At 39.7% G+C, this 24,403-nt stretch overlaps 2 protein-coding genes and 1 long non-coding RNA gene across 4 annotated transcripts; 2 read left to right on the top strand and 1 right to left on the bottom strand.

The window, feature by feature from the left end:
- Positions 1-739: 739 nt before the first annotated feature.
- On the top strand, positions 740-18,080 carry slc7a2 (solute carrier family 7 member 2). 2 transcript variants are annotated; one of them, XM_066649037.1, is made up of 12 exons: positions 740-955; positions 2,707-3,080; positions 3,536-3,691; positions 4,574-4,739; positions 5,512-5,648; positions 5,792-6,014; positions 7,096-7,235; positions 10,103-10,205; positions 11,667-11,857; positions 12,131-12,297; positions 13,617-13,725; positions 15,188-18,080. In XM_066649037.1, the coding sequence occupies exons 2-12, from the start codon at positions 2,717-2,719 to the stop codon at positions 15,340-15,342; spliced, it is 1,911 nt and encodes a 636-aa protein (XP_066505134.1). In that variant the 5' UTR covers positions 740-955; positions 2,707-2,716; the 3' UTR covers positions 15,343-18,080. The 2 variants fall into 2 exon arrangements, with proteins under 2 accessions (XP_066505134.1, XP_066505135.1); XM_066649038.1 differs by lacking the exon at positions 7,096-7,235 and adding an exon at positions 7,832-7,968.
- Positions 13,766-15,250, bottom strand: LOC136673518 (uncharacterized). The gene is made up of 2 exons (XR_010795937.1): positions 15,178-15,250; positions 13,766-14,998 (listed from the first exon to the last, which is right to left on the bottom strand). It is a non-coding gene; the product is annotated as an uncharacterized lncRNA (long non-coding RNA).
- Positions 18,081-19,249: 1,169 nt separating the features above from the next.
- On the top strand, positions 19,250-24,396 carry pdgfrl (platelet-derived growth factor receptor-like). Its single transcript, XM_066649039.1, has 7 exons — positions 19,250-19,295; positions 19,414-19,670; positions 20,494-20,767; positions 21,091-21,242; positions 21,972-22,271; positions 22,478-22,614; positions 22,938-24,396. Exons 2-7 carry the CDS (start codon positions 19,616-19,618, stop codon positions 23,127-23,129), a joined length of 1,110 nt encoding a protein of 369 aa, XP_066505136.1. The 5' UTR covers positions 19,250-19,295; positions 19,414-19,615; the 3' UTR covers positions 23,130-24,396.
- Positions 24,397-24,403: the final 7 nt, after the last annotated feature.

Here is a 24,403-nt window from a genome sequence, read left to right on the forward strand (position 1 = left end):
TGATATTTTCTCACAGATGATATTTTCTAAAGAGTATGTAGGTACTGTTTCCCTTTACAGTAATTTTCACTTTCTTATTTTGCAGGAGTGTACCTCTAATCAAGCAGTTTGATGTAGATTTTCCTGCTTTGGAATTTTTCATTTATGTTTTGTAGTCCAAGTGTTCCAAATGTGCACAATGCCTTCCATAAAAGTCTTTTATCTGCGATCACTCCTCTGCACTTGTCTGCCCAATCAACAACCATGCTTTTAGCCACTTGTTCACGTTGAGCTTAGCAAACATATGTGTCTGTTTCAGTGTTTGTCAATGTCAGTTGATTAATGATTTCTCAGTGGTCAGTAAGTGCTCTGGCAGCTGGACATGTTTGGTCTATGTGTGCATTGGAAAAAAGCTGTTTTGTTCAAAGTGGTTATTTCAGCCTCTTTCTACAGATAGACATGCTTGCATGCACAAACACACATCTACACACACACACACACACACACACAGTTGACAGTGCGCTGCTTTCACTGGACCCAAAAGACCACAGTTGCATGCTTTCAATAGCAACATTGCCTCCCTCTGTCTACGCTTAGGCTAAACCCACCCTCATTACTGCTGAACTCCCTCCTCTCGGGGCGGTACGACTATCAGACCAATCCCCCACCACCCCAGAGTCCAACCACCAGTTCAGAGCAAGTTAAGACTCAACCAGGATAGAATGAAGGGAGGAGTAAAAATAGAAGAGTTAGGGTTCACATGTCAGTAGTGAGGGCTTGAGCTTGAAGGAAGGAAGCTTTAAACTTGAGACTGGGGCTTTATTCATAGAATCACAAATAGTCTGCATTTAAAGCAGTCAGTAACAGGGTTCACCAAGACGTTTCGGAGCAATAAGAATTCCCTCAGAAAGGTGCTTTTCTGATTATTAGACTTGAAACTCTCTTGTCACTCCCTGTTAATTCACAGCTTTTACCGGTGAGTACTGTCACACTTTGTGCATTTTTTCAGGCTTCAGCGTTTATGCAGGTATTAATACGTTAACTGTATGAATTTCAGCCAAAAACTGAAGTGTAATGGCCAATATGTCAATACATATTACACTTGTCATCATATGTTATATTTGGTATTTCATTTTAAGCCACTAATAGGTTCATGAAAAAAAACAAACATAGCCAAACAAAACCCAAAACCAGCCATGCATGCACACGTCCACCCTTCCGAATATTATAGATTTAAACAGGCTGTTGCTTTTCCTAATGTCTGCTTCATTTGAACATTAGCGAATGCTATAACACTGTATTTAAAAGAAAACAGCAGCTGTAGCCTTCATAGATGAATAAATGCATATATTAAAAAATCCAACTTGTTTCAAAGAATTCCAAAGGTTTCAGTATATGGATTGTTTGTGCAGAAGAGTGGGTGGTATTTTTTTTCTAAACTATGTTAACAAACTGAAAGGACATTCTTGTGCAGCAATAATGTCTTTTAATCAGTTTTGAAAATTGACTCTGAGGGTTTTCAGCTCATTTCTCTGTACAAATAAGTTTTGGTTCAAAGATTTCATGACAACATCATTTGAAGTTTGCTTGTTGAATTAAGTACGGCAAACCATCCTGGCACGTAATACTGAAAAAAATAAATAAATCTACTACTTCCAGTGAGTTCTGTTAAGGCAGACTGGAGATCAGTGATTGGAGTTGAACACAGTGAATGCTGATGTGCCCTGAGGTTTTCCTGGAAGTCTTCCTGAGTTACAGAGTAAAAAAGGTTTTCACAACATGTCCTTCTCACCATGGCTTCACACCAGCTTACTTTATTATGCTAATGTCCTTTCACACTCGTGCAGGAATTCCTAAGCCTTTGGTAAAGAGCATATTTTGTGTAGCAGTGCTTTTTCAATGGCGTGCCTTTGAGGTGTTTCATGCAGGATTTTTATAGTGCAATCCCAAATACTGGATCGGCAACATGTGAAACAGCATGTGGAAATGGCAGACAGCCAAAATACAAGTTCAGTCTCTGATCACTGAAATGATTAATGGGGCAAGGACTAATGGAAAAAAGTGTATTACAATGCATGCATACAGACTTCATTTAACCGTATCTGTTCCTGTGCAAAATAAAAGTAACCACAAAATAGTTCTTAATGGATCAATAATGAGATGATTTTGTAATGACCTCTGAACCACAAGTGGAACGCTCCCTTGGCATACACTCAGCATAGTTAAAACACACTGAGTCTTTATCAGCCCGCAGCTGTCAAAACGATTTTTTTTTCAAATCACATTGTGTAATACTTGCTCAAGGCTTTTTCTATTTTTTTCATCAAGCGTACTACTGAAGAACCTGCACAAAGTGCAGACATATGCAAAGCAATGCTTGAAGCAAATTTAATTCGTTATTTTGTATGCTGTACTGCACTGTACGCTGACCTGAGTGAAGAATGAATATATCACTGTTGGAATATGCTGTATTTTACAAATTCCTTGAAAATCATTTGATATTTCCATACAATATACAATGTGAATTTAACAAGTACGTTCGGGCAAAATGCACTACCATAAAATTAGTGCCACATTTATTAACGATTATGAGAAACAGGAGGAAAGTAATAAAAAATGTAATTAATAAATTGGCTGTAAACAATTGACTGTACAATCAGGGTCTAAAAATGTGAGTTTTTACTATGGACACTAATGTATTAAAATAATTTTTTTTTAACATTCTAGAGTTGAAAGAATGTTGTCCCACTTGCTGTCATTCGGCCGCTCTCTGGTGAGAAGGAAGAATGTGGACTGTCTGGAGGACTCTAAGCTGTGCCGCTGCCTCTCCACGGTGGACCTCATAGCTCTTGGGGTGGGCAGCACGCTGGGGGCTGGCGTCTATGTCCTCGCTGGGGAGGTTGCTAAGGGCAACTCTGGCCCCAGCATTGTGGTGTCCTTCCTCATTGCCGCATTGGCATCTGTGATGGCTGGTCTGTGCTACGCTGAGTTTGGAGCTCGTGTGCCCAAGACAGGCTCAGCCTACCTGTATAGTTATGTCACTGTGGGCGAACTCTTGGCATTCATCACAGGATGGAACCTGATCCTCTCCTATGTCATAGGTCAGCACAAGAAGTAGGCCTGGGAATGTCGGGGTAGATCACAATTCAATATCAGTTTGATTCAAACAAAGTGATGCAATTACATGATATTTTCAATCACACTTTAAGGTATAAAAAGGTATGTTTTTATCATTGACTGGTGTAAAGAAAATCACATTACATAATATAATACAAAATATCAAAACCTTTTTTAAATATTAATTTTGAAATGTTTTACTAGAAAGATATATTCATGGCTGTTTCTTCTCTTGAAATGACGAATGCTTTACTATTTTTCACCTTATTTTTCCGACATGTCATAAAAAAATACCTGGACTGCAGGATGCCCTTATATTTTTCTGCTAGGGGGTCACATATGGACTCATAGAAGTCTCTCTACAAATCTATTTAAATGAAGGAAAGCTCGATGTTACATTAATGTTACATCAAAACAATTACATTTTCTTTCGATGCAGGGACTTCAAGTGTTGCCAGAGCTTGGAGTGGAACATTTGATGAACTCATTGGTGGCCACATTGAAAAATTTTGCAAAACCTACTTCAGAATGAGTTTGCCTGGACTTGCAGAATATCCGGACTTCTTTGCAGTTTGCCTTATTTTACTGCTTTCAGGTACTTCCTTACAGTTTTTTAATATTCGTAAAATAGAGCATAAAAAAACATAAAATGTTATGTAAAACCAATAGGCTCTGCTGCTAAAATGGGACTTAAAACTGTTTAAAAGTTTACCACTGAAATTCAAACACAGTGCCTTAGTACTTTGTCGTCAAACCTTTTTGCTCAGTGGACAAGTTTGGGCATGCCCTTGATGAATGTTTCCTCATATCCAATAAGAGAAATAGAGCATTATGTAATGATGGCTAAATAGGAGCCACGCTCACATGGCAAAAAGAAAAGTAAGGGGCTTTTGTGGCCTGAGCATGTGGCTTTGTGTTAGGATTCAGTCAGTTGGCAGAATATTTCCACACAACATGGCGGCCTGAAGAACTACTTGCTAGGTGACCCTATATAAATATATGTCCTAGGTGACCTAGCAAGTAGTTCTTCAGGCCGCCATGTTGTGGTAATGTTTCTGTGAAAACCCTGGATTGCAATATGCAAAGATTATGGAGCCCACTGGTTTCTGTTGTGTAGACACACACACACACACACACACACACACACACAAATTCTATAAGTTCCATAGAAAAGCATTACTAATAGAATAAGCACCACATGTTTGGCATGAGTTAGCATGGTGCTTATGATATATAACTAATCAACCAGCATTTGTCCCTTTCTTCACTAACGCTCTTGTGGATGAGTGCATTCATATTATCACAGCAATGTTCAGTAATATTGGATGAGAAGTATTGGATATACTGGACAAACATTTGATCGTACAGTCTATTTTGCATTTTCAGATAACATTTTTCATATGAAATCATAAAATAGGACCTAGACTAGAGTTAAACTTGTGCTCTCTAATGCTCTCTTACATCTTTATTTTCTCAGGTCTCCTTTCCTTTGGTGTTAAAGAGTCAGCATGGGTCAACAAAATTTTTACAGCTGTAAACGTGCTTGTGCTCATGTTCGTCATTATCTCCGGGTTTGTAAAGGGAGACTCTGTCAACTGGAACATATCTGAAGAATCCCTCATAAACTTTACAATTATGACAAGGTGGGAGATACTTCCAAGTTGAAGAATGTTTTGTCTCAGTCTGAGATGAAACAGGATTTTAGGCACATTTATTCATTCATTCATTCATTCATTCATTCATTCATTCGTTCATTCGTTCAGTTCAGGGTCGCGGTGGGTCCAGAGCCTACCCGGAATCACAGGGAGCAAGGGGGAACACACCCTGGAGGGGGCACTAGTCCTTCACACATTCACTCACACACTCACATATATTTCAATTGCACATATCCATCTCAAATTTACACACTTACTCAACTTTTCTCTTGGTAAGCCATCATAAATTTCAAAATTGTCAACATTTTCAGTTAGATTCAAAGCAGAAGATGGGCTAAACCAGGAGTGTCAAATCAGATCCACGGAGGGCCGTGTGGGTGCAGGTTTTCTTTCCAACCATGCAGAAGCCACACCTCATTCCACCTGTTTTTAATCATTGGATCTAATCAATAGATCTTGACTTTCAGTAGTGTGGGGCTTTTGTGTGGTTGTAAAGAACACCTGCACCCACACGGCCCTCCGTGGATTTGGTTTGACACCCCTGGGCTAAACCATACAAGCACCTTCATCTTTGTCTTAGAACCAAGTGTTGGGCTATTTTAGTAGTATGTATGGGGTCCATGTCATGTAGAATATACGCTGCAGAATAAATTCACCTGTCATCAAAAGTAAAATTGCTTATTGCTTATGTTTGGAGATGAAACGATATGAGTTTCATATAAAAGTGAAATGCCTGTCATACTTACACAATTTGTTATAGGGATCTGTCGTACAGTGGGAATGTCACAAGTGATTATGGAGCTGGAGGATTTTTGCCTTATGGCTTTGGAGGCACCCTTGCTGGGGCAGCCACGTGTTTCTATGCATTTGTAGGATTTGACTGCATTGCAACCACAGGTAAAGACATAACTTTATTAATACATAATACAGGGATTGTAAAATATATAAAATATAAATTTATTTTATGTAAAAAATCTGTTGCTTATGATATAAATTCTTGATGATGGAAAATATCAATGAGTGTTTTATATATCGATCAGGTGAGGAGGTGAAGAATCCTCAGAGGGCAATTCCCATTGGTATAGTCTCTTCACTACTGATTTGCTTCTTGGCGTACTTTGGTGTGTCAGCTGCCCTCACCCTCATGATGCCTTACTATCTACTGGATGAGAAAAGCCCTCTACCTGTGGCTTTTGAATACGTTGGTTGGGGACCTGCTAAATATGTGGTGGCAGTGGGCTCACTGTGTGCACTATCAACCAGGTATTTATAACTGACGATAATCTCTGTGATATTCATTTAAGATCGTAAATGTTAAATGTAATTCTAAGGCCTGTGAGAAGGCAGGGTTTTACAAAGGTAAGATTTATCTAATTAGAAAAAAAGATCTCTGTTCATTGTGTTGTGCCTAACTGGGTCTAATGTGGATTGATTCCTTAAAAACTCTAATGACGATTTGGTGGTGGTTTTATGTGAAAGAGAAGAAAAAATACGTTGCCTTGCACCTTTGCCTTGTTGTTGCACTCTTTCAGAACAAAACCAAAGCATGCCTGATATCTTTCTTTTTTCCTGGTGAAAGTTAGTAAAACAGTAAAATTAGCATGGCAGTATATCTGGAATAAAAATAGAAGCTGTACAGAATTTGATTTGGCTGCACAGCTTCTCTAAATTATTTTTAAAACTAGTTACATGTCCCCATTATTTTTTAAAGAAAAACCCAACGTTTCTACCAAATTAATAAATTTTTCCCTTCTACTCTTTTGGGAAAGCTGGACACTAGTTCTTTGGCAATTTGATGGTATTCAGCCCTGAGAACATTAGAGAGGCCAGGCACTGATATTGGTCGATTAGTTCTGAATCACAAAAACCACTACAGTTCATCCCAAATGTATTGGATGGAGTTTGATTACTCCAGGGAACACAAGTCCACTGCTCCGTATCCCCGTGCTGGGGGCTTTGTACATTTGCAGCTGACTCTTGGACATATACACCACAGACTCATGTTCAGCTCCACCAGAGTGTTCCATTTAATTTCTCGCTTTTATACAAGCTGAAAATGGATGTGGCTGGGCTTTTTTAAAAAAAAAAACCCAGGAAAAATAAAGATATTAAGACTGAATGGACAAATCCCTTACTCCTCATTAAATGTTTAATAGTGTCCTCATTTTGAATTTCTTAAAAGAACACCTAACAATATTAAACACTTTATAATGCATTACAGGAGTTTGAGGATCTGGCCTTCCTTGTGTAATTGTAGTGCTGTGTATGTATGGTGTGTGTGGCTGGTGTGAGGGGCTGCCTGACTAACGTGTTGCTCCTGTGCATGTCTCTGCTCTATATGCAGTCTGCTGGGCTCCATATTCCCAATGCCACGTGTAATCTATGCAATGGCAGAGGATGGGGTGCTTTTCAAAGTGTTAGCCCGAATCAATCCTAAGACGAAGACCCCAATTATTGCCACAATGACATCCGGTGTAGTTGCAGGTGAGAGCTGGGGGTAAAATTTGCTGTGTAAAACTGGCAACGTGTACCACCAGGCAAAAGTGGACAGGAAAATAATCACACAGGATCAGTTCACACTGCAGAGCAAATCAGATTTTGATTTTCAGAAGAATTCTTTTTTTCAGATTGCTTTTTTGAGGGAATGTTGACTTTGCAAGTTACAAGTAACCAAGTCCAGTTTGTATGATCAGACCAAAGTTGTATTTGTTTGTTTAGCCACATTGGTTGCCATATTAGTGACCCAGCTATGAGTATACTGAGAGAAGGAAAGTTAGAAATGCTGTGCACCAAATGAGAACAATCAAACCAAACCAAGAAACGCTGGTCAAATGTTCAGAGAGCCAAATGAAGCCGAATATATACCACTTACAAATATTTAAACTTAAATCTGATTTGTTGCTATTAAAACAGCACAATGAACAATGCCAGGGAAACTAAATCTGAACAGAAGCTTAATGGCAAGAAGTCCCTGAACTTAGCAGTTATTTTCTCATTCACTCTTGCCTGTGGTGTCTTACATGTTCACAACTGTCAAGAATGCTATGTGTTTGAATCATGACCCCATTTTTTATCCCTAGCCTGTTGGGCTCCATGTTTCCTCTGCCCCGCATTCTGTTTGCCATGGCGCGAGATGGCATTCTATTCAGATTTCTTTCCAAACTGAGTAAGCGTCAGTCACCGGTGGCTGCCACCATGGCAGCGGGCACCACAGCGGGTAAGCTCCAGTGGAGAGAGGCTTGGCATGGCCTGCTGTCTCATTGTATCAGCCTGGATGACAGTGCAGTGTGTGAATACTTGGACTTGTGGTGGTGGTGGTGGTGGTGAAGGTTGCATGTTCTTGGTCTAGTTGTGGTGGTAGTGGTGGTATGAATCTGATTGGTGTTTATGATCTATATCTATTCAGTTATATACGTGTAGGGTATTCTCTGTTGCAAATGTTTGTCTTTTTTCCAGTAATCTGCTGAGCTGATCACATCTTATCAAAACCACATAACCTTCTTGTATTACAAATGCAAGATGTCTATTATATAGTGTGAACAAATAATGATATAGTTCATAGTGGATAGATCCAAAGCAAGAATACAGATTTGTCTGTAATAAAAGCAACGAACGAAAACAAATAAGAGTAACTGGGCAAGATTCACAACCCTGTATAAGCCTACCTCTGTAAAATGATTGATTGTAAGTAATTAATATTATATAAGAGTGCCTGCCAAATTGTGTAAAAGTAAATATCTGCAGTATTGATCTGATAAAATGATATTGCTCTGGTCAAACCAAATGTGCTTTAATGCTTGTACTGAACTCATAGACCATGTTCTCTGTAGTATCAGCTGTAGAGGGATTCTTAGAGAGAAAAGTGGACATTGAAGACTTTGATGCTAGCAGGGGTCAGTTATAACATTGGTGTTGAAAGACTGTACACAGCTGGACAGAGAGCGGAGAGTAAAGTAGAACTTAAAGCAGTGGGCAGAGGAACTCAGGGCGTCCCACATTGGTTTGGGAGGCCTCTGTGATTATAATGAGTTAAGTCCATACTGAATCAGTTTGGGTTTATTAGTGTTCAGTGAAGACCTGCTGGGCAGACCTTTGGGCACCTGGATAAATACACAAGAGTCATGGAGCAGGTCTGGAATTGATTGCTTACACTCTATTACCAAAGGTGTTGCATTTTGTCTTCCTATCACATTTGTTGCAGGCTTCAATAATCAGTATGCACTATTTGCCGATAATAGTTTGATAATATGTCAATATACCAATATGTGATGGATTATATTTAATAACTACTGAACGGACATGAAGGAAGATAGGCTATATTTACACATGAACATCTCTCAGTTTACTTAGCTGTAATTATGTTGATGTAATACATTTTGTTTGCCTGAAAATTATGTGACAATTTGGACTCCTCTGAACTAAAGGAATGTAATTCTAGTCACATTATATTCTACACAGATCTTTTTTTTATATCTTTTCAGAATGGTTTTTCAGTGAGTACATTTTTTTTCTGAAGTATCCCAATGACCTATAAAATTGAGCATGGGGTTCTGTGTGACATCTACTGTTGTTTTATTGGATGCATGGACGCATTCATTTTCTTTCAGTTTTTGGTGTATTTTGTTGTTGGAAAGATGCTAACAAGGAGTTCATAATACAGTACTTGACTTAGACATTTATACTTGAGTTGCTTAGGCGTGTCGACATGGTACAACATTATGAGCATATGTGAATATGTATTTAATGAGGTATGGTCATTTTTAACGTAATAACATATGGTATATACTTGGTAACCATATTGAAAATAATTTAGCATGTCTTCAGATGGCATGTTTATGAATTCCTGGTAAGCTTCTTTCAGATGTTTTCTCTCAAATGATAAATTGCACTGTTTATTTAAGCCATTTACATTGGTTTCTATGTGTATTTGGTTTTAATTAAAAGAATAATACAGCAACACTTTTTCCCATTTTTATTTTTATTTTTATTTGTCAAGTAGTCAATTAATCAAGACATGCTTGTTGTGTGACATTTGCATTCTTACGTGGCTTGACAAAACTAACGCAAACCCGCATGGCTGGTCTTTAGCACAACCAGCATATGTCGTATTCTGTACACTGGTATGCTGCTCATCCAGCATTGCCCTGATTAACATCAACCAGCTTAGACCAGAATACAATACATTTATTTGTCAACATTAACAGCAACATTGGACACCAACATGCCTTGTTTTATTCTGACATGTAACTTTTCCTTTAAGATGATCTTTACAATGTGCACAATATTTTACCAGTAAAGTCATTCCACTTTCCTTTGTCTAATCTGTATTTGTTTGTGTATCAACTCCACAGCTATCATGGCTTCTATTTTTGACCTGAAAGCCTTAGTGGACATGATGTCTATTGGAACCTTGCTGGCCTACTCTCTTGTAGCTGTTTGTGTTCTTATTCTGCGGTTAGTGTCTGCAACTTTAATGACATTACTGTGTACTGAGAAACAATAATATGCGGTAAAGCAATCCACACACCCCTGCAGCTGCAGAAAGTAACAGTCTGCACAGTCAAAGATACACCTGAATGATGCAGCAAATGCTTTTGCATTAGACTTGTGATGTAATCAGCTGAATACTACTGTTGTACACTGTCAGAAAATTTGTCAATGTGGTGGTACCCTCAAGGGTACGCATTTGTACCTTTTAATTAGGGAATATAATAGTACCTAATTCTATTAGAATTGTAGATTTTAAAATTGTGTTGATTTTATACGCTACATTTCATCTCCAGGACTTAGGTGTTTTTATTTGACACGGTTCTATAATGAAAATTACAAATATTCACCTCTCCTTCTGGAGAAGAGAATGTAATGTACCTTTAGGGAACACAACTGAACTGAACACTGTTGTACCTTTAAAGGTACATTTAGACTGTTTGTACCAATGTGATCAATAATGTAACCAGTGACCAATGACCAATAATTTACCTCTACCGTACCTTTTTTCTGAGAGTGTAGAAGCCTCTGTGGCATTTTTTTTTCTAGAGAGACCATACCTTAAGGAGCTCACAGTTATGTTTCCCATCATCATGGAAAAAAAAAACCTGAAATCTTAAAAGGCTGTGTGTTGTTGACTAAAAAGTACACAAAACTAATCCACACACCAAGAGCTCTTTCAGCAGTTTGAGGGAGGAAGGCGTGAAGGCCTATTAGAGACTATGAGTGTGTGTGTGGTGTTCCTAAACCCCAAAAAACATGCTCACTAGTTACACAACAACTTACCTCAAACACTTGCATATTTCGCAAGCAGGAATTTTTAGCAAACTACCCAGTAAACAAGGAACGTCCCTGGACGTTCAAAATAGGTTTAAAAGTAGTCTGTCCATCAAGGACATATTTTAAACGTCAATGGTCGTCCAAAATCCATCTTAATAAGTTAGTTAAGTGGTGACCAATCGATAACGTCAGTGGACGTCCAAAATGCGTTTTATACAAGTAATTTATTTCGGGACCAATTATTAACGTCAATGGACGTTCAAAATACGTCTAATAGTCGTCTTTTCAATGTCTGTGTTTGGACGTCTTTTCAACTTTCATTTTCAACCTTAAGAGAACGTTGATTAGACGGCAGTCATTACGTTATTTCAACGTTGAATCAATGGCTAATTGTTTACTGGGTATGTACTACTTTTACTATTGTGATATTTCGCAACACCATTCAATGTTACATAAGTACAGTACATAGTGAGTTAAATTCTGTAATATGTTTTATTACTGTAAAGAGTTTTGAGTCACATGTCATCATGAATGAACCAGTAGAAATGATTCAGGACAAAATATAAATACATTTTCTTACAATAAATTCCACTACAATTCGAGATTTTTTTTACTTGTAATAGTTTCTAAAGTTATATGTTTTTGCAGATATCGCCCAGACTCTGTGTTTGACATTTGCAAGATGAATAAAGAGGGTGAAGAATCAGAGCTGACAGAGTCTGAGTCCCATCTCAACAGGCTGAAGGATCGGGAGATGACTCTACACTCCATCCTCCACCCCTCGCCACAGCCCACCAAAGCTTCATCCACAGCAGTCAACATGGCTGTCGGAGTCATAGGTGAGCACCATGTCTTTTACCAAAACCTGGGATTTAATGTATACAGTTTTTGTAGTTAATTAGTTTTTGAAATAGGTTTAAATTTAAGGAGGATGTCAAATTAAAGATATTTTAGATCAAAAGCTGCAGTATAAGAAAAAGGGGCAGCATGGTGGCACACCAGGGAGTGTCACTCTCACACAGCTCCAGGGTCCCTTCAATTTTCACATGTTTTCTTATTGTTTGTGATTCAATCTCCTGCCACACAAACATATGGGTTTTTTCCTTCTGTAGTTGTGGCAGTGTGTCTGATCAGTGCCCTGACTACACATAATGGACAGGCCATTCTCTCCATGGTGCCCTGGGTCCTAGGAACACTAGCAGCATCCTTTCTTGTCTTTTTCATTTGTGTCATCCTGGTCTGTAGACAACCACAGACAAGCAAGAAGGTGTCCTTCATGGTATGTATCATGTGAATTTTGTTTAGTAATGTAAAGGATATAGTACCATATTAGTGCACAGTTGAAATGGTGGTTTGGCCTAAAGTGCATACCATTTTGTACTTGCTTCAGCTGTAGTCAGTGAGCACTTGTAAAAATGAAGATTTGGAGGCAGGACGCAGGCAGATGTTTTTGGTTTAATAGCATACACAGTGTGAGGTATTAGCATACAAGCAAAATATGTAAGTAGAAACCAAATTCAATGATATGCAAATCATTTAAACTTCATTATTTATTGAAAAGAGTAGAAATACAATATTTCAGATGCTGAAACTGAGAAATTTTTGGAAATTATATGCTCATTATGAATTTTGTTGCAAACAAATTGGGACATCTCAGTAAACAAGGAACGTCCCTGGACGTTCAAAATAGGTCTAAAAGTAGTCTGTCCGTCAAGGACATATTTTAAACGTCAATGGACGTCCAAAATCCATCTTAATAAATTAGTTAAGTGGTGACCAATCGATAGCGTCAGTGGACGTCCAAAACGCGTTTTGTACAAGTAATTTATTTTGGGACCAATTAATAACGTCAACGGACGTCCAAAATACGCCTAATAGTCGTCTTTTCAAATTTCATTTTCAACCTTAAGAGTACGCTGATTAGACGGCAGTCATTACGTTATTTCAATGTTGAATCAAGGCTAATTGTTAACTGGGATATGATATGATTGGCTTATATATATATATATATATATATACACACACATACTGTACGTAAATAACATACTGTAAGCACTTATCCTATCCTAACACCTATCCTCCTCGGTCCCGAGCCGCGGACACCAAACACGAAGTTCGCGTTACGACGTTTACGACGCAAAACCACTTAAGTCGAAAACAAGGCTTTATACAGTAAATAGGAGATGTGTCGTAACCACGAAACATCGTAACTCGGGACTGACGTAACCCGAGGACCTCCTGTATATGATCTTCTCTCAGTATTTTTTGCTTTTAGAGGTAAAGTACAGGCAAATATTACGCTTCACAGTTACTGCTAATAATGTTTTTAGCCAAGCAATGTATTTTTATCTTATCAAAGGGTAGTGCATTTGAAATTAATAGGTTAACAACACATCTATTAGGAGTTTGAGAAAAAATATGAATATGCTCAAGACAGACAGGTCTGAAGTTTTTTTCAAGCCACAGCCAATAGAAATGTGCTTAACAAAAAACAAAAAATAGTGCCTCAAATACCTTGACTTTGTCTGTTTATTATTCACCTGCAGTAACATATGTGTATCAGTGCAGATGTTCACTGTGTGTTTATTTGCACTGCAGGTTCCCCTCTTACCCTTTCTACCCATTCTCAGTATATTTGTCAATGTTTACCTCATGGTGCAGCTGAGTGGAGACACGTGGATCCGTTTTTCTGTCTGGATGGCTGTGGGTAAATGCACCCTTATTTTCTCTCTCTCTCTCTCTCTCTCTCTCTCTCTCTCTCTCTCTCTCTCTCTCTCTCTCTCTCTCTCTCTCTCTCTTTCTCCAAAATACACACACACATATTTGAACATGACTGATATTTTAGGAGCAGCAGGTCATGTGTAAATATAAAAAAAAACATTCAGACTAAGATAAATATGTCCATTTTGAACACTTTTTTTAATCTAATGGAGTGAAACACACAAAACACTATTACATTCCTTGTGTTGTATGTATTCCTTATACAAAGTCAAATGTTTACTGCAGTGGCTGTTGGAGCTTGGACTTAAACTTAGTTAAAACTGTAAAATGAAAGGAAGCGTTTCTGTTAGACCCTTTTATGGATTTGAATATGAACATACGGTGCTTTTCCACTGCATGGAACCTACACGACTCGACTCTGCACGGCTCTTTTGTTTTCCACTGGCCAAATCTGGTACCTGATCCCCGGAACCGGGTAAGTTTTCAGTCCCAGCTCGCTCCGGGTTCCAACCGTGAAGAGTACGTAATAAATGGTGACGTGTTAACCCTGCAGAGCGCTGATTAACCAGAGCCATGTCAATCACCACAAAATCATAACAAAATCTCTTAAGTTACAGCAGCTTTCACATTAATTTTTTAACGAACTCACAACGGCAGCTCGTAACTTTACCTCGAGGTGTTTTAGAGAGGTTTATATGCTCCGTGGGACGATGGCAGATGAAAATTTCCAGTGAAAGCCAAATGTGCAACAAGTAAAACTGATCTATTAGAACTGGGGCGTGGAGCCATGTTCAGTCCAAACAACAACAACAACCTGCCAATACACGAAGAGTAAATGGCGCCTACATTTACTGCGGTTGTTGTTGTGGTTTTCAAAGCCAGTGATTCCTTTCATGGGGTTTTGTGACATCACCAGCTCCATTTTGTGGCGGGAGCTGTGCCAGTGGAAAAGCGAGCATTGCGAGCTGAGTCGAGTCGTATAAAGACAGCCCCATGTGATGGAAAAGCACCAATATATAGAACGTTAGATGGGACTTGTACAATATGTAGAACTTGGACATGACCAACCAAATCCTTCCTCAACCCACTCATGAGATTGTGGCCACTGACACACGAAGAAGTGGTTCATGGTTGTGGGTTGTATCCATGCTTCAGGTCATTGTCTGTGAGGAGTTTGGTGTGTTCTCCCTGTGTCTGAACTGGTTTCTTCCAAGGGTCCAATGATTCTGGGTGGACTCTGAACCCACCATGACCCTGAGCTTGATTAAGCGATTATAGACAAAGACATTAATGAATTAATTAAATGCATATTCCAATAAAAACACTTATTTTATTATTCAATATGCGAGATTTCACCGATCTAAGGAAATATACAGCAGTTTAAGACAGGACGGTTTGAATGGACTGTAGACATGTAAACATTGTGATGTACTCTTACACTCTGGCAGGTTTCCTGATTTATTTCGGTTATGGGATGTGGCACAGCAGTGAGCACAAGAGGCAGCGGGAGACCCCCAGCGACACAGCTCCTGAAAAGAAGACAGTGAAGGAGAAGGATGGAGCTGAGAAATTCCTACATTCAGAGAAGACCAGTCAGTTTTAAAGTATTATGGATCATGCCTTAAGACTGATTCTTTATCAGCCGCTGAGCTCCAGACCCCTTCACCAGCTCAGCTCTGGACCCTCACAAGCCAGGGACGGACACGCTACTGAGGAACATTATTTTTCTCTTAAAGTTGATGTCCGTTGGGATGCATGGATGTTGACATAATGCACACTGTATAAAAAAAGCGAGTTCTCAGTCAGCACTCTGCATTTTAATGGAGATTAAGAACGAGTCTTAACTCTCTTGGTTCAGAAAGTTGAGTTTTTAACAAAAGCAGACTAACGGTTACCTCTGATATTGGACTGTTCAGACCTAACAGCTTTAAAGGAATATGTTAGTGTTTTCAACTTAATCTTGGCTACATCTGCACCATAGTTTCAGTTATTACGGTTGATAATCGCTTTATACTTGGAAGATGGCTGACAAACTAGCCTGCAGAAACTGTAGATAGAGATTAGTTTGAAAAAGAACAGGCGTATTTCTTTAATCGTTTTCAGATTTTGAACAGAGCTTGGAGAGCATATGCCAGAGAACTGCATTATGAAAGTTGATCATATATGCTCTGAATTACATAGTTTAATCTACTGACAGTTACCAGTATTTAAAAATAACCTTTTCTATGTTTGTTTAATAGTTTTTTTCTCCCTTAGCTCCATGTTGAAGGAAACAAATAGGAGGCAGGCTGCAAAGCCTCCACATGGTGGCACTATTAACAATAGGTAGCATTATTGTTGTATAGATAGCTTTTTATTTTTCAAAGAGTTTTCACGCCTGCTACTTTTTCTTATGCCAATTTAATAGAGCCACTCTTTCGCAAAGTGGCGTGTTGCAGAATTACAACATATGCATTTTTATGTTGGTAGTCTACATTCCTTGCTCTGAGTTGTAACTTTTTTTAGTGTCCTGCCTTGTTTTGCCGTGGTCAGTGACCACCATGGTGTAAGTCTAAATATATTCTCTCAGTCTCAAAAAACCAGAACGGGAAGAATCCAGCATGTTTATCTTTGTCAAGAGCCTTTAAGGGAGTTAGTGTTTTGTTTGTAAGTATTTTGTAATAGAATGTGCTATTCATAGTCTTTCTCGTCTGTCCTTGTTGTTTTAAAAGATAAAAAAGACTTATATTCAAGTGTAAATATTTGAGAACACGAATAGAATGCCTTAGTGTGTTTTGTTCAAGGTCTATACGTGTTTATAACACAGCTTCATGCATCATCTTTAACCCTTACAGTCTGGCACTTTAAATGTGCTTTACTGCTGTGAATCACTACTGCTTATGTAGTTTAATAACGATACATCTACTTATGCTATACACTACATGGCCAAATGTTTGTGGACACCTGCTTATTGAGTTCATTCATTATCTGTAACCGCTTATCCAAGTCAGGGTCGCAGTGGGTCCAGAGCCTACCTGGAATCATTGGGCGCAAGGCGGGAATACACCCTGGAGGGGGCGCCAGTCCTTCACAGGGCAACACAGACACATTCACTCACACACCTATGGACACTTTGGAGTCGCCAATCCACCTACCACCGTGTGTTTTTGGACTGTGTGAGGAAACCGGAGCACCCGGAGGAAACCCACACAGACACGGGGAGAACACACCAACTCCTCACAGACAGTCACCCGGAGCGGGAATCGAACCCACAACCTCCAGGTTCCTGGAGCTGTGTGACTGCGACACTACCTGCTGCACCACCGTGCCACCCTTGCTTATTGAGTTATTCCTCTCAAACAAGGATAATGACCATTTTCTAATCTTCTGGGAAGGTTTTACACCACTCCAGTTCACCCTAAAGCTATTGGATGGCTTTTCATCATTCAATAGAACACAGTTCCCTTGTCTCACAGCCCAGTGTATGGTGAGCTTCATACTCCTCCAGCATGCGATTATTCCAGCTGTATTATTAGAGATGTCTACAAACATTTGGAAATGTATTGTATGTAATACTGATGGCCAGTGTACTGAAACAGACAATTCATTAAATGGATACATTAGTGCCATATGCATAAAAACATATTGCATCAACTCCAGTTCTGCATTTATCCAGTCTGATTGTTTTGCCAGTGTGGGGATGACCAAATATGACCAACTGTATGGTGCTTGATTTTCACCACGGCTGTGAATGTTTAATGGCTTCACTGTAAAATTAATTGTCATAGCAAGTGAAATTTATTTTTGTAAAATTGCTATAACTTTATATTATTATATAAAAAAATCAATATTTCTAGCCATTATTTTCTAGTTTTAAGCAAATTTATCGAGTAATGTGTGTTTATAATAAGTGGGTGACACTGTGGCTGTCGCACATTTCCAGGATCGTCGGGTTGTGGGTTCAAACCCTGCCTCAAGTCACTGTCTGTGATGCGTTTGGTGTGTTCTCCCTGTGTCTGCGTGGGTTTACACCCCACAGTCCAAAAATACATGCTGGTAGGTGGAATGGCTGTTCAAAAGAGTTGACTGGTGTAAATGTGTAATGTCCAGTGATGGACTGAGACAAAATAGACTTTTGTAATATTTGCATTAGATAAGATTTATGTAACATTTTATTAGGTAGCTATTATTTTTTAGCAGTGTTGATGCTGCCTAGAACTGAGAACATAAATGAGCATGATCTTTAAAATCATCCAGAGGTTTCTGCTTGAACACCATGAGTTTTGTATCATTTGTAAAAATAGTCTTTCTTAATGTCTTTCCTCTGTAAGCCTTTGTACAGTGCCTTTTGAAATAAACAGTAGTCTTATTAACAAGAACATATCACCACGGGATTCTGTAAAACGCAGCACGGTGGTGCAGCAGGTAGTGTCGCAGTCACACAGCTCCAGGGGCCTGGAGGTTGTGTGTTCAAGTCCCGCTCCAGGTGACTGTCTGTGAGGAGTGTGGTGTGTTCTCTCTGTGTCTGCGTGGGTTTCCTCCGGGTGACTGTCTGTGAGGAGTGTGGTGTGTTCTCCCTGTGTCTGCGTGGGTTTCCTCTGGGTGACTGTCTGTGAGGAGTGTGGTGTGTTCTCTCTGTGTCTGCGTGGGTTTCCTCCGGGTGACTGTCTGTGAGGAGTGTGGTGTGTTCTCTCTGTGTCTGCGTGGGTTTCCTCCGGGTGACTGACTGTGAGGAGTGTGGTGTGTTCTCCCTGTGTCTGCGTGGGTCTCCTCCGGGTGCTCCGATTTCCTCCCACAGTACAAAAACACATTGGTAGGTGGATTGGCGACTCAAAAGTGTCTGTAGGTGCGAGTGTGTGAGTGAATTTGTGTGTGTGTGTGTGTGTGTGTGTGTGTGTGTGTGTGTGTTGCTCTGTGAAGGACTGGCGCCTCCTCCAGGGTGTGTTCCTGCCTTGCGCCCAATGATTCCAGGTAGGCTCTGGACCCACCGCGACCCTGAACTGAATAAGCGCTTACAGATAATGAAAAAAAAAAAAAGATTCTGTAAAACACTGCCAGCACTTTTTTGTTCATATTTTTTATTTATATATTATTATTATTATTATTATTATTATTATTATTTACCTTGTTGCTAAAGAGGCACTCGGGCCTAAAAGGGCTATGTACCCATTACCTAATCTGCCGTATAGAGGTGCTGAGAGTAAGGGTTTACACTATAAATAGTAGGAGTTAAAAATGAGTTGTTACTTTCTCAGTGTGTGGGTTGGTGGGAACGCTAGATCCCCAAATTAAGGTGCTAATTTGATCCCCATTTTATTCCCTCTGTTATATGTCCTATTTATGTCGAATGGCCACTAGGAGGCATGCAGAACAAAATTAAGTGGGCTTCATATGACAGAGGGAGTCTGCAGTACTCATAGCCAAAAGCAATTGGAGCTCTTATGTGCTGTTTTATTTTTGTCCATTTAGACCTACTACATCGCAGAGTTCAGTGCTGTTGCTCACAACAGAACTTTACCTTGTTAGACCTAGGAAGTCCCAAGATCTGGGAGTGAAGAACAGTGACACAGAGGTTATGTAAGAGCAGTATTTCACTTACCATTCTTGTCCACTGTAAGAACCACTGGGACCAACTTTAGATTTTTAATGAAAATGTACTGGCAGTTTTAGGAAAGTGTATTCTTGTGCCCAGCAGAGGGCACCACAGGACGAAAAACTGGACAGAATTTTGGGGGTTGATCTGGGAGTTGCAGGGTAGAAGGCATTGCCTTCTTGTGGAGGATGAAGGTTGCAGTGTAAACAGGTCAGTTAAATTCAGAGAAAGTTCTCCTGCCTGGGCCTCCTCTGCAACTCAAAAACAAAGCCCCCCTGGACCTGGAAGTGTCCACTCCTGCACCATGAAGCTCTGGGTCCTCCTCACACTAACTCTGCTCTTGCTGGAGCTTCAGAATGGTGAGCCTACCTCCCTTTTTCATTCTTCTGCTTTGTTGTTCATCTCCTACAAACTTCCACAGCTGTAATTTGGACAGTAACTGTGGGCGTGTGGCTTGAAGACTTTGCCAGGAGTGACACTGCAGTTGGTGGAATAAATGATGAATCCAGATTCCAGACTCAGGGAGTGAAGCTGAGAAGAAATCCTTGTTTTTCAAAAGTCTTAATCACTCTTTGTAGTACATACAAAGGCTCATTTCTTCTCCGCATGCTTATTAAAAGTGCTTACACATTTTTGACAATGGTAAATCCTTCCTTACTCTCACTGTCTACTGTCTCATTTGTCTTCCACGTTGTTAACCTTTGAGTTTATAGCTAACGTGCACTGTGCACATAAATAAGAAAGGTGCAACTATAACAGTATTCAAGATACAAATATTTTTCATACTTTGTTCAATCGACAACTTTAATGTTAAATGGTCTGCCCTCATTTGTGTATTCTACACTGGTATAAACAAGAAAAACATACTTTCTGCACAGCTGTTTATACAACTGTGGGTTGGAAACAAGAAAGTTATTTTCCAGATGGGAGTTCCCTTCTGCTTCTTTGTTCTCTGGCTCTCCTTCTGGACCAAAGAGGTGAACCACTGCAGAAAATTAGTCTTGTTACTGTGGCTCACTAATTGTAATCTTCATTGCCTCTAATTGTAATGAAACTTCCATTTTATCTGCATTATCTACCATTCAGTCTACACATTCTTCTCATTTCTAGATTGGTAAAACACATCAATACATACCCAGTAGTTCTACTAATAGCTTTGTGTTGAATGTCTTTTTCTGACAGGTGTGGGTCAACAGTCCAAGCGGCAGAAAGAAACCCCAGAGATCCGACCCAGACCAGGACGAAAGAGGGTCAAAGTGCATAAACCGAAAGACGACAAGATCGGAGGAAAAGCTCAGTCTCTTCTCACCCAGGTTCTAGACAAAGGTCGGTTCCTACGTCTGGGTGATACTCTGACCTTGAACCCCGGGATAACTTTGGAACTGAGATGTAAAGGAGCCAGGATCGGCTGGTCTTACCCCTCATACCTGGACACATTTAACGACTCACGCCTCAGGTACTATGCTAACTCCTGTTGCTCAGCTTGGGTTAGAACTAGGCCTCATTCATTCAAGTCCAGCTTAAGATTTCATTCTGTTTAAATAGTCAGATGGTGAAGGAGAATAAAATGGTTAATAAAAGACTCACATTTTCAATTCATTCCTTTATTAAAGACCATGTGCAAAAGATAGCATTCAACTGATTAGCTCTGGTGTTAGCATTAGCAGTCACTCATCTGAAAGGTCAGCTGTTAGATTAGGGTTGTGAACTCGTGCAGGGGCAGCATTGTCTTGAATATTTAATATTTACTGGACGGCTTATTTGTTGTGTTTTTGTTAGCATTAAGCAGCATGAGAAGTTTGGTCAGTTGATACTGACTTCACCCTCTGCTGCTGACACTGGAGAATACCGCTGCTGGGTGGTGCTTTGTGATGGTGAAGAATGTGAGAAGGACCCTGAACGCATATCTTCCACTTACATATACTTTACAGGTACAACAGTATTCCCTTAGAATACCTGGTTGATGCTAGGCCTAGACTTAAGTAAAACAAACATACTGCGAAGTATGCAGCACTTTCAACACATTATGAAACAGAACTAAGTGTACAGTAACAAAAAAGAAAGTTATTCTTCCAAAGACATTTCTGGCAGCCAGAGGAGGCAAACACAAGGGTCTAGATGGATCTATAGTGGTTTATGGTGCTGTATCTGAAAATCTCAACCCAATTCGTTTTAACCAATCACATTCATCCCCGCCTGCTGGTTGATAACCAATTATTTTCTTTCTGCCTTGAAGGCGGGGCTAACTCCAGAACCATCTGAGTAGTGATTTTGCACACATGCGATAGGATGGAGCCATCTCCTCGTGTCTATGCTCATGTTGCTTGCTATCCATGGTCAGCTGTTTGTCAGCTCATGTGACACATCTGGCTAGTTTGCATTCTCCTCTGGTGTGTTAAGCTGCGCAGTAGCATGGCATGACATCTCTCTCAGTGCTGTTTTTAGTGCTCGGGGGCTGGCACTAGTCACTCATTGTCTACTGAACCTGTCACTGACACGTTAGAGTAACACAACACAACATCCTTATTTTGATGTCATAATTTTTTCAATGCTGATACATGTTTGTAATATGGCTCTAATTAATTAGCAAGTAAATATTAACATTTAATATCACTCTCCTGAGCACAGACCAACGCAAATATCTATGTCTCTCTTCAAAGATAAAGATGAGCTGTTTGTCCCTTCGGCCATCCACTTTGAGATTGTGTACCTGCGTCCGGATACAAAAGCCATTGTGCCCTGTCGGGTGACCACTCCCAAAGCTACAGTCTCACTGCACAGAGAGGTCCCTCCAGAGGAAGTCTTGGTAGATGGAAACCTCATCTCCTACAATCCAACAAAGGGCTTTATCCTTCAGCACCCCAGCCCAGAATACACTGGGACTTTCTACTGCAAAGCAAACATAAGCACTAAGACCACCTCTCAGGTCTCTACCAAGTATCAGCTGCTGTATGTTGAAGGTCAGTAACATGTTTCTGATACAGATACTGACATGTCTACTGAAACACATGTACTGAAATTTGTTTACAACGTATTTAAATTATCGGCAGTTATCCAGAGTGACTTTAATGCTGTTCCACGTGTAGGTGGATGTACATATGGATGAGAAGAAGAGCTCACTGTGGTTTGCTGACTGATGTTTTCTTGCCTCACTTCTTCATTCTAGTCCCTAGTGGTCCACCTTTTGCAACTATCGAGGCTTCATCAAACGAAGTGAGTGGAGGGGACATCTTTAACATCACCTGCACTGTTTTGGGGGAGCCTGAGGTTGAGATCAGCTTCAGCTGGAGCTTCCCAGGCAAGGTACATGCCATATTTCTTACTACCAAAGAAGTATAGAACCAGACGGGACAAAGAGGCTTGATTCTGTCTTCTGTGGGACATAAATATCTCTACCAAATACTGTATAGGTCATTAACAATAATGGAGAAATTTGTAAATTTCAGCTGATTGTGACAAATGGAAATTGAATTTCATGGTTAGAGCATTGGCTTTGAACAACACGGGGACCGTTAATTCATAAAATGTTCCATATACATTTTTTATAATACTCCTGTATAATAAGTAACAATCAGTGTAAAGATACAATACTTATCGTTATATCCTATTCTTGTGTCCTGCTCCAGGGCCAGAGACCTGTCATAATTCAGGAGTCCTGGAGGCTGATTAACAGAGGTGTGGGACACACCACTCGTATCTCTCAGAGTGTGATGACAGTGGATGATGTGGAGACAATAGATTATGGAAACTACATATGCACCGCTAAAAATCTCCATGGAGAGACATCTGTGGCTACACTTGTCAACTCTTATGACTAGATCTTTTAAAAACCAGGACAGACTCCGTTTACGCTGCAGGCATCTTGCTGATTTTAATACATGGTATCATTTTATGAAGAATTCATTGCAAGTGTAAAGGAATAAATGGCTGTGGGGAAATAGTCTTTATAAAAAAAACAAAAATGTATTGCAAGGTTATGGTATTGCTGAAATTACTTGCACCAATCAGCCATAACATTATAAATAGCCTCCTTGTTTCTACACTCATTGGTCAATGGAACTGATAAAATGGCTATGGAGGTGTACTTTGTAGTTCTACAACTACAGACCCTAGTCCGTGTGTTGTTCTTTGATGTTCTGTAAATGGCAGGGCCACCAAAATGTTTAGATTAGAATTTTTAATCATTCCCAGAGCTGCAGTGGCACTGATGTGTTGGTGGTGTGTGTTATGGGTACTAGTTGATCAGACAGCAGTGCTACTGGAGTTTTTAAACCCTGCCCCCTCACTGGCTCGTATTAGACATACCAACTTGTAAGTCGCTGTCCAATGAATAACTTTACAAGAAAAGGGGGGGGGGGAGCTTAATGTTCAGTGGAAGCCAATGTAAAAATATTTTATTCCAAGTAACTTTAGAAAATTTCAATTGGTCCATTTATGATGTAATTTCCACAAAATGTGAAGGACAGATGCTATGTTCAAATGATGCATACATATTTTTAACTGGACAGCAAGCTAAGTTTGTTAGCCATCATCTAATCCTACTCAAGTGCCCACTGGACACAGTTTGATGGAGGTTTTTGGTTGGTGGACAGTGGAGCTGATGAAATGGACAAAGTAGGCAATTTTAATGTTTTGGCTGATCAGTGTATATCATCTATAACTGACTGTAGACGTCAGTGTCACACATTGGTGCATCACTGGCAGTGATCATGAAAAACAGCTCAGATGGTGGAGCAGTGTGGAACGAGTGCTAAGCCTCTAATGGACTCCGTATGTGGAATGTGCAGTGCAGGCTCACTGCTTATTTTGGTTCAGCGTTACTCTTTTCCCTTTTTTTTTTTTACTTTCTCTCTCACACTAGTTTTGCCTAAGTGTTCTACCTTTAGCGCTGCTGTTACTAGTACGTTATAGTAATTATCATCTACACAGAGGTCTACTACCCTGCAAATAACATCAACACAACTGCTTTTAATATGACTTTATTTGCATATTTCAAAAAGTCTCAGCTTCACACCAATAAATTTAACACCCACACGAATATCTTACACATAAACAAACTCATTCACATTTCTTCTTCATGTCACTTACTCAT

The sequence above is a fragment of the Hoplias malabaricus genome, chromosome 17, assembly GCF_029633855.1.
Source record: "Hoplias malabaricus isolate fHopMal1 chromosome 17, fHopMal1.hap1, whole genome shotgun sequence".
Lineage (NCBI taxonomy): Eukaryota > Metazoa > Chordata > Actinopteri > Characiformes > Erythrinidae > Hoplias > Hoplias malabaricus.

Coding starts and splice junctions, on each gene's coding strand:
- slc7a2 (XM_066649037.1), top strand. CDS start 2,717: ATGTTGTCCCACTTGCTGTCATTCGGCCGCTCTCTGGTGAGAAGGAAG. Junction 6,015..7,095: donor CTGTGTGCACTATCAACCAG/GTATTTATAACT, acceptor CTCTATATGCAG/TCTGCTGGGCTCCATATTCC. Junction 7,236..10,102: donor GACATCCGGTGTAGTTGCAG/GTGAGAGCTGGG, acceptor TCAACTCCACAG/CTATCATGGCTTCTATTTTT.
- pdgfrl (XM_066649039.1), top strand. CDS start 19,616: ATGAAGCTCTGGGTCCTCCTCACACTAACTCTGCTCTTGCTGGAGCTT. Junction 22,272..22,477: donor TCAGCTGCTGTATGTTGAAG/GTCAGTAACATG, acceptor TCTTCATTCTAG/TCCCTAGTGGTCCACCTTTT. Junction 22,615..22,937: donor GCTGGAGCTTCCCAGGCAAG/GTACATGCCATA, acceptor GTCCTGCTCCAG/GGCCAGAGACCTGTCATAAT.